Raw genomic sequence first — 10,327 nt, 5'->3', positions numbered from 1 at the left:
TTAGCTTGGTGTATACTGTTAATCCGAGGTTTGTCTAGGCACAAACACCCATAGAGATAGACACTAGCTGTTAGCTAAGTGTATACTGTTAATCCAAGGTTTGTCTGGGCACAAACATCCATAGAGATAGACACGCTATTAGCTTGGTGTATACTGTTAATCCGAGGTTTGTCTAGGCACAAACACCCATCGAGATAGACACTGTTAGCTTGGTGTATACTGTTAATCCGAGGTTTGTCTGGGCACTAACACCCATAGAGATAGACACTGTTAGCTTGGTGTATACTGTTAATCCGAGGTTTGTCTAGGCACAAACACCCATAGAGATAGACACTGTTTGCTGGGTGTATACTGTTAATCCAAGATTTGTCTAGGCACAAACACCCATAGAGATAGACACTGTTTGCTTGGTGTATACTGTTAATCCAAGGTTTGTCTGGACACAAACATCCATAGAGATAGACACGCTGTTAGCTTGGTGAATACTGTTAATCCAAGGTTTGTCTGGGCACAAACACCCATAGAGCTACCCACTGTTAGCTTGGTGTATACTGTTAATCCTAGGTTTGTCTGGGCACTAACACCCATAGAGATAGACACTGCTAGCTTGGTGTATACTGTTAATCCAAGGTTTGTCTGGACACAAACATCCATAGAGATAGACACGCTGTTAGCTTGGTGAATACTGTTAATCCAAGGTTTGTCTGGGCACAAACACCCATAGAGATACCCACTGTTAGCTTGGTGTATACTGTTAATCCAAGGTTTGTCTGGGCACAAACACCCATAGTGATAGACACTGTTAGTTTGGTGTGTTCCTTTAATCCTAGGTTTGTCTGGGCACAAACACCCATAGAGATAGACACTGTTAGCTTGGTGTATACTGTTAATCCAAGGTTTGTCTGGGCACCGATAGAGGGGGGAGGTACGGTGAGATACACAGACAAGCAGATAATACAAGGAGACATTAAAATTGCATGAAGAAATGGCTGCCCAGTTTGTAGTCTAGGTACACTGGAAGGATATGTTTTAATCCATTAATAAATACCTGGCATACATTTGATTAAGTGTATTGGTGAGTGTCAACTCAAATGAATTAGAGAGATTATTGAAAATGTAGGTTATCTTTATCTAGTATTCAAACTTGTTCATGTTCAGTGACAAAGGTCCAGCATTTCAATTATGACTTCTACTGTTTGTTAAAAGGTAGTTGCAGATGTTCTAATTAATGATAGTGTAAATACATTGTCAGCTTAACTCTGATAGCTGTAGTATTATAGTGTGTCTATAGAATCTTTGTGATGTACATATTACCGGGTATACTAATTCCCAGAGGGAGGCCATACATTCCCAGAAGGGATTGCCTGATGCTGCTGGCAAAGGAAACAGGCTATTACCTGTTGCATAATTTATCCTATGGTTGATGGAGTTACTAATCCTGTTGACAGATGCCTGTCTGAGCTTTTGGTTTATTGTCATACCACAGACCTTATTCCTATGTAGGGTATAGACTTTACTGGGTTGTAAATACCTCCATAGTTATGGTATTATACCTAAAAAAAAAACAGGGTGATATTTTGGTCCATTTCTATGTGTTATACATCTAAATGGAAACTGATACTAAGCACTGGGTATTATATCTCTAAAGAAAGAAAGTGAGACTTAGGGCTGTGTATTGTACACCTAAAATGAAAATGATACTTTGAGTTGTGTACATATATTACACCACTTAAGAGAAAGTGATTCTTACAGCTTTGTATTATATTGCTAAACAGAAAGTGGTACTTGAGGCTTTGTACATGTGCTATGTTTTATACATAGGTCAACTTATTTTATATGTAAAGAGAAAGTCAAACTTATATAATAAGGCTATGTGAGATATGTTTCTCAAAATTGAAAGTGATACTCCAGAGCTTTGTATTTATACAGAAAACTTTTCTGAGTGACCCTTTATATATAGTGACCACCTGTCTAAATGCTGCTTTGAATCCATTACAAAGATATGTAATATATAGCAATGTTTAGCAACCACTTGCTTAGTGCCGTAGATATCAACCACTTCTACTAAAATTTGAGAAAATTTAGGTCCCTCGAATGGTTATATTAACTGACCTTTCAGTCAAATAACAATGCAAAGAGAACGACAGTTTTGATTTCTGAGTGACTAAACTTTAATTACCTGTAGCCAGCCAGGCCCTTACTTCTAAACACAGGCTTGTCAGCTATAAGCCCAATGTGGGTTGTTTAAACATGTTCAGTCACATCAAGTATGATCTAAATCAACAAACCAATGAACATAGATGCCTCTTCCGAGTGATTTACAAGTAGTGAGTGCCATATCAAATGAAACAAATGTAAAATAACACCTTTCCTTCTGTACTTAATCTCCAAAAGAGAATGTGATGCTTAAAATCATCACAGAGCTTGAAGCATGTGTGTGAGTAAGTGTATAGGTTATTGGAATTTGTGTTTTTTTCCCCAGCAGAGCAGATATAGATTTAGAATTGATTGTCCCCTGTGTGGTTTTAGCCTTTGATACATCATGCCTGAGAATGATATTGATATCTAATGGTTGCTGTCATGTATTTACCATAGAGTAGGAAGATTAATGTGAAAAAGATGGAAATGCCCTGGGAGAAGAGGGGGAACAGCCATTTTTTCTATGTCCTTAAAGCTTGTGTCAGGAGAAACAGCCATGTCTTTGTAACAGGATGATTATTCTTCTGTCTTGTCCTGTTCAAATGGGAACAGTCGGATCTCCTAGGTCCTGGCCATGAGGGGAGGGGCACCTTATCTCTGTCTTCTAGGTCCTGACCAGTAGGGGAGGGGGCACCATATCTCTGTCTCCTAGGTCCTAACCAGGAGGGGAGGGGGCACCATATCTCTGTCTCCTAGGTCCTAACCAGGAGGGGAGGGGGCACCATATCTCGGTCTCCTAGGTCCTGACCAGGAGGGGAGGGGGCACCTTATCTCGGTCTCCTAGGTCCTGGCCAGGAGGGGAGGGGGCACCTTATCTCTGTCTCCTACGTCCTGACCAGGAAGGGAGGGGCACCATATCTCTGTCTCCATGGACCTGACCAGGAAGGGAGGGGCACCATATCTCTGTCTCAAAGGTCCTGACCAGGAGGGGAGGGGGCAACATATCTCTGTGTCCTAGGTCCTGACCCGGAGGGAAGGGGCACCATATCTCTGTCTCCTAGGTCCTAACCAGGAGGGGAGGGGGCACCATATCTCTGTCTCTAAAGTCTCAAGTCCTGGTCACAGGAGAAACAGTTCCTATCTTGTAAGTCCTGGTAAGAAGAGGGGGACAGCTTCTCTCTCATATGTGCAGGTCAAAGGGTGAACTGAGTCAGTCTTGTATGTCCTAGTCACATAGTGGAGGGAGTGGTTGGTGTCTCGTATGTACTGGTCACAGGGAGAAACAGCAATACATGTCTCTTTTTGTTCTGGACACAGGGGAAAAGTCTCTGTTCCTATGTCCTGGTCACAAGAAACAGTCCTGTTTCATTGGTATGGTTTTAATTAATCACACAGGGAACAGTCCTGTCTTGTCTTGTATGTCCTGATTACAGGGAAGAATGGCAATATCATTATATATTTGCCTCATTTGCCCTGGACAAAGTAGAGAAAATGTCTTTCAAAAGTTTCATATGGCATGGTTACAGGAGGAAACAGTCTGCCCTGGTCACCTTGATAACAGTCATATCTCATAAACCTTGGTCCATTGGGGAATAGCCATGTCTTCGTCTCCTGTGTTACTGATAAACTGTTCAGTTGTACATTTACTAACACCTAGTGTTTTGGGCTCTGCAAGGTTGTCTCCCATGTTTTGTATGGAATTGTCTCCCTTTCCTTGTTTTACAATGTACGTGTACCCAAATGTTTCCCGAGCCTATTGCTGTAGCTTTGGTCAGGTTTATTAATACAAGCTGCTACAAATATAACTTTGACTGATTTAGTTGGTTTACTGGACAGAGGTGGAAGATATGAACAATGTCATCTGAATACATATTAGGATTTAATAAAAACATTTAACAATTTGCATTGTAACTTGAAAAAATGTTAAAAGTTATTTGTGTTTGAGATGAGATTATGTCCGGACGTGTAACATTTTAGTTAAATGGAATATAGATTCCTGAGTTTAAGTGAATTTGGGGTTTTACTTAAACAATAACATACCTAAAGTCAAAAGGCTACTCATCATGTTAACAGGTTGTTATTGTAAAATATCGGTAATTGATGTTAATTTACCAGTAATATGTTGTTCAACATCTTTGACTGTATGCTTTCTCCCTTTCAGACACAAGTGCCAGTGATGAAGAGGACGATGACGGACAGATAAGTGAAGCAGAAGGTAAGTGATATTAATGGAGTGTTGTTCCATACTTTATATAGAGAATATTATACATGCCTTTTTCCATATCACACCCGAGACTGCAATATCAGCCCGAGGGCTGACATTGGTCGAGGGTTGATACTGGGGGTGATATGGAAAAAGGCATGTTTTATTCTGTTTATTACATACTTACTAACAAAAGCTACTATCTTATGATTTATTTTTCTTTTGAAATATTGAAAAATGAAAAATTTCCAAAAGGTGTGTGATACGGGTTTGGGGGCTGATACAGGTTTTGGGTGTGATACGGCGGGGGCTGATACGGTTTTTGGGGTGTGATACAGCGAGGGCTGATATGGGTAAGAGCAATTGTGTTGTATCGCATATACAAAAAAAATGGTTTTATTAGTAAGTATGTAATAAATAGTCTATATAAACACAACCAGAAGAAATTTTGTTTGTATGGCTAGGAATGAAGTTGGATCAGTGTCATTTTGATGCTTGTCCTCTCACCTCGAATAACATGAGACCTTCATAAGTAGCAAACATTTAGGTGACATAGATATATAGGCTGTCCTTGAATGTTGTTTGCACTGACAACACAAACACTGCAATACAGCAAAGTATTTTTAAATTCTGATATTTAGATCACTGACATGTATAAGTATATTTTAAAAATGTAAGTATATTTATTGAACAAAATTATTTTAGTATTCATACTGGTATAATCTCAAATAGGTTTCATCCATATTTAACATAACAAACCTAGCAGGCTTTATGCATCATGGATGTTACCGACATTCATACTGATGTGAGTGTTAAACAATATTCTGTTAAATCGCTATCTGCATGATTACGTGTATGATTTATATTGAATTAAGTTATTCATAAAATTTTCGTAAGGAAAATTTAGAACTGAAATTTCACTAAAAGCATTATGATAGTAAATAAAGAAAAAAAATCATTATGCATAATGATGCAAAACACATTATTACTTCAAAGATTCCATTATATCTACATGTTGGTATCCTGCAGTACATTTTGTTATTATCTGAGATGGAGCTATCTCTCTGGGTGGTCAGGTGGCACAGTGGATAGCAGAGCACACTTGCCTTTCCTAATACCAGATGTAAAAAAGGTATGGAATCACCTGCCCGACAACGAGCGTTTTCTTTGGGTACTCCAATTTCCTACCACATTCAGGCCTCTGCATGCTAACATCCAGGACAACGAGAGTGATAAAAATCAGTTGAATTAACTAATTTCATTAATGTTGTAAAATAAATGAAGTTTCTATATTATATTATCTCCCTTTGTTGACAGCCAACCTGGTGATGGCAGACAGCTATGTGATGCGTACTCAAGAGGAGCTGGATAACTGGCAGCAGGAAGTGCTGCGGAGGCTGGACCAGGAGCAGGACTTTATTTCACAGCTTCGCGCTCGCAGGGCCAAGAGTACTAGCAGCAGCCACAACCAAAGTGACACAGAAAACGACAAGTGAGTCCAAATTCTCAGCTACAAAACACATAGTGTAGGCTAAAAACAAAAATATGGTAAATTTGACTTTTGACATAGAACTTTTTAAATATGACAGATAATAGTAATTCAGATTTCGAAAGATAATGTCAAAAAAAAAATCAGAGTATCAGACTTTCATCACAACATTCTACAGAGAACATAAAGGACAAATTATGAATAAGTTCATATGAGTTGATGACTTGTAATACATGTTTTGTTTACTATTCATTGATTCAACAATTGATATATAATTCATTGGACTATACTTTTGTAGTTTCTGGTACAATTGAATTGTTCTTGTATATGTAATCAAAATAGCAGCACAAATATTTATTTTCAAAAGATCAAACATGTGTAAACACTGCTCAAGTCACTTTTAATGATGACTAAATTATTTCTGCTTGAATTACACTTAGAAATATGAGTGTGGATGGGTAACTACTGTTGTATATGAGGGTAGTTTACAGGTAGATGGAGGGGTTGTAGGTTTATAGGATGACTATACCCTGGGTTGAGTGTGGATAGGTAACTACTGTTGTATATGAGGGTAGTTTTACAGGTAGATAGAGGGATTGTAGGTTTACATGATGACTAATCGGCTGTTTGTGACAGTTACATTCCAGAGAACTCGTTCCTCAACAGGACAGATGATGGAAGTGCCTTAGGTACTGATGATGCAGAATCATATATCCGCACAGATGATGAGAGCTGCATCCGAACAGATGACGAGGATGCTGAGCTATATGACAATCATCCAAAGGTAGAACCAATGACAAAACCCAAGTGTAACAACATTCACCAAAGGGAAACATGAATTACGTTTCCCTTCCACAATGGCAAAAAAATAAATTGGATACCAATATTGAACAACGACAGTAAAGAGGATTAGGCCAAATAAAATTAATTACCTGGTTCTCAGGCCAATTTTTTCAAAATATATGCGACAGCGGTATTTTTTTCTCTCCATTTTACATGGCAAAAACGAGACGAGGGCGATTTTTTTTTTTATTGTGTAGTTTGTACAACGTTCATTGTGGACATTACCTTGTCTTTTTATAGTTGTGTAGAGACCTGTCATAGAGCAAGCCTCCGAAAATCCCCCCATGATATTCCAGACGAGAATCACGAACCCCCCATTCCTTATTTGTACTGAAATGAGCGCCTTTTGTACACAAGACTAATAAGTCATAATCATTTTAACGCTTGCCTGTATCTCAATCCTTACCTTTATTCAAACGTTTTCGGGACTTGGGTGACTAACGAGTAAAAACGACATGCGGACCAATTTTACAGATTTTTTTTAAAGATGGCGGCTGGCGCATTCACAATTTTTTTTTTATTACTTTCACGATAAAATCAGCAATGCGCACGGTGCAATGAAATGCGCGTGGGCCTGAGAACCAAGTAATCATTTTTTTTTGGCCTTAGACTTCCTTGTTATTGTTAGTATCTGCTTCAGTCACTTGGAACTCGGGTGTGGTGCCTCTTGCCTATTTTTCTAAAGGCTGAAAATAAGAGAAATATGACCAGGGTAACTGTAGCTATTAGGGGAACACAATGTTTTATTTTTTTCGTCATGTGATTAATACAATCTTATCAGACATGATGTTATTTAGAGGTATAGTAATACTGATCATGTATATGGAGACAAATAAAGAAATTTGGCTGTAAATCTTCGTGGCATTAATTATATGTACAACGCTAAAAACATGATAATTACTTGCTTTCAAATATTCAAATATTTTTTGGCAGGAGTTACCTGGTCGCATGACATCCAGTACATATACAACAGATGAAGAGAGTTACCTTCAGTCAGATGCAGACTCCTACATTCGCACTGATGACGAGGAGGGAGGCAACACTGACTGGGAAGAGTCCATGAAACGCTGGGTCAATCGCTGAAATCATCCGGGTCACCTGGCACAGGGAATGGAGCAATATAAACAGAAGGGCTTACTCTATATCATAGGGAGTGAAGCAACCAAACGGAACAGCTTGCTCTTTATCATAGGGAGTGAAGCAACCAAACATAACAGCTTACTCTTTATCATAGGGAGTGAAGCAACCAAAATGAACAGCTTCCTCTGTATCATAGGTAGTGAAGCGGCTAAACAGAACAGCTTACTTCTTGTGATGAGAAAATACAGGGCTGAAACTCTGATGCAAGATTTTTCATAAAAGGTGATGTAACAGTAGTAGAACAGCATATCCCGAACTGTGAACAGATGCATTGGAGAACTATACAGACATTGTTATGGCCTCATTGCAGGGAAAAAGCTACAAATAGAACTAATACTACAACTATCTGCTGGAGAAGTGTGACAGATCCTGGTCGTCTCCCTTGCTTTATGCTCAGTCAGGTTATGTGACCAAGGCTGATTACATGTACCTATATCTAGGTTAGTCCATGTAGATATATGGCCGGACAAGGTTATCTCCCTTTGTTAGTAGCGTTACTTAGGGAGAAATAGATGGTTCACTAATTAGCTCCCTAGAAGCTTTAAATCTTGTTACGTTTTAACAGTAGGCATACCAGGGAACCTATGAAAATTGTTGAGCTGACAGATTATTGAAAGAAAACATTATAGCTCTACTACACTACCGATGTGTGTAAGGGAGATAACTGTATGCAGGACATCAGAATTATCTCTATATGTCTCCTTTCATCAGGGTAGTTTGTTACAGAGTTACCTCCTCATTACTAGGGCTGGTTGTTACACAGTTACCTCCCCTGTCAATTATATGTAGTTTCATGTGTTTGTAGATCCTGTGAGAGAAATTGTGCCCGATACTGTCTAGTGACAAAACACCTATCCAGATCTCTCACCAATATTTTACTATGATCTTTACCATTGCTACATTGTTCATATAAAATCACATCACAACCAACTCTCAACAGAAATATTTTATAACAGTATATTTCGTTGGTTCAAGTGATATCAGCATCATCTCTATGTAACACCTGTTTTCAGTGGGTAGTTGTGTGAAATCCGTGGTCTCCACCTGTTTTTCCTGTGTGTTAATATTCGTCACCCAACAAGGAAACTAGCATTGTCAAATATATGAGGGAGCCTATCAATGTGACATATAATGTAGATTGTTATGTGATGTGATTACTGAAGCATTGCGTTATCTCATATAGCATGTTATCTGTTACAAATTCCATGATAACTTCTTATCTCATGCACGTATTGAGAAAACTTGTTATCACAAGGTTACTGTGATAACCTGTTATCTCATAGAGTAACGAGATAACATGTTATCTGTTACAAATATCATGATAACCTGTCATCTTATACAAGTACAATAAGATAACATATATATGTTATGTTATCTTGTTACAAGTATGTTAGTAACCTGTTATACAAGTAACGAGATACAACGAGATAACATGTTATCTGTTACAAGTACGTTAAGTAACCTGTTATACAAGTAACGAGATACAACGAGATAACATGTTATCTGTTACAAGTACGCTAGTTACCTGTTATACAAATAACAAGATACAACGAGATAACATGTTATCTGTTACAAGTACGTTAGTAACCTGTTATACAAGTAACGAGATACAACGAGATAACATGTTATCTGTTACAAGTACGTTAGTAACCTGTTATACAAGTAACGAGATACAACGTGATAACATGTTATCTGTTACAAGTACGTTAGTAACCTGTTATACAAGTAACGAGATATACCTGGGACAACCTGTTGACTGTTGCAAGTACAGTGATAACTGTTTTATCATCTATATACTACTTTATATCACCTACCGGTAGCATGATAAATTTGTTATCATTGGTTGTCAGTATGAGAATAAGTTGAGAACGACTTGAGAACAACTTAAGAAGAACTTGAGAATGAATTTTCCCATTCTCCAGCACTTGGGAATGTATTTTCTCAAAAAAGAGTGTCTGCTCGCGCCAGATGACACCCGAAACCGGAAATAGTGTCCACACAAAAGCGATATGGGTAAGAAAATATGCCGACTAAACATATCAATACAAAGTTATGGAAAAATATTGTGAGAACAACAACACCATTTCAGGAATAAATGTGCATATAATAAAGCCTATGATGATAGGATTGTTTTAAAAATATTTATTCTACATAGTTTTAAGATTCATTGTATTCCTCCGCGCTAAACTTCTATTTGTTTACGTTTGTCACAGGCGATCATTGACCATTGAGCTTAGAAGTCATTTGGAAAACATGGTGTTTAGTTGAGTTATTTAAATGGAGAAATATATAAGGTAGTAGTATATAGATGATAAATAGTTTATCTTACAGTATTTTCAGTGTTTGTCGCACGTAGATAAAATCTCCAGTCCACCTGTGGTGGCCTCTCGATTTTATCCAGGTGCTCGCAATGAGAAAATTGTTCTCACGATAAACCCTGAAAATACAGTGTGATAATCTATAAATTTCAAAAAGTAACGAGATAAACCTGTTATCTCAAAAAGTAAGAAGAT

General features: G+C 38.0%; 1 protein-coding gene across 4 annotated transcripts in view; it reads left to right on the top strand.

The window, feature by feature from the left end:
- The window catches only part of LOC110463543 (dystrobrevin beta-like), a 120,997-nt gene extending 110,986 nt beyond the window's left edge, over window positions 1-10,011 (top strand). For all 4 annotated transcript variants that reach the window (XM_021518206.1, XM_021518207.1, XM_021518205.1 and 1 more), the window contains 4 exons: window positions 4,301-4,354; window positions 5,660-5,834; window positions 6,468-6,615; window positions 7,608-10,011. In XM_021518206.1, the coding sequence (XP_021373881.1) occupies window positions 4,301-4,354; window positions 5,660-5,834; window positions 6,468-6,615; window positions 7,608-7,757 (527 nt within the window). In that variant the 3' untranslated portion in view covers window positions 7,758-10,011. The remainder of the gene's footprint in view (window positions 1-4,300; window positions 4,355-5,659; window positions 5,835-6,467; window positions 6,616-7,607) is intronic.
- Window positions 10,012-10,327: the final 316 nt, after the last annotated feature.

Source organism: Mizuhopecten yessoensis, unplaced genomic scaffold (assembly GCF_002113885.1).
Source record: "Mizuhopecten yessoensis strain PY_sf001 unplaced genomic scaffold, ASM211388v2 scaffold10915, whole genome shotgun sequence".
Lineage (NCBI taxonomy): Eukaryota > Metazoa > Mollusca > Bivalvia > Pectinida > Pectinidae > Mizuhopecten > Mizuhopecten yessoensis.
The sequence above is the reverse complement of the archived record's forward strand: the minus strand, read 5'-3'. Positions and strand labels throughout refer to the sequence as shown.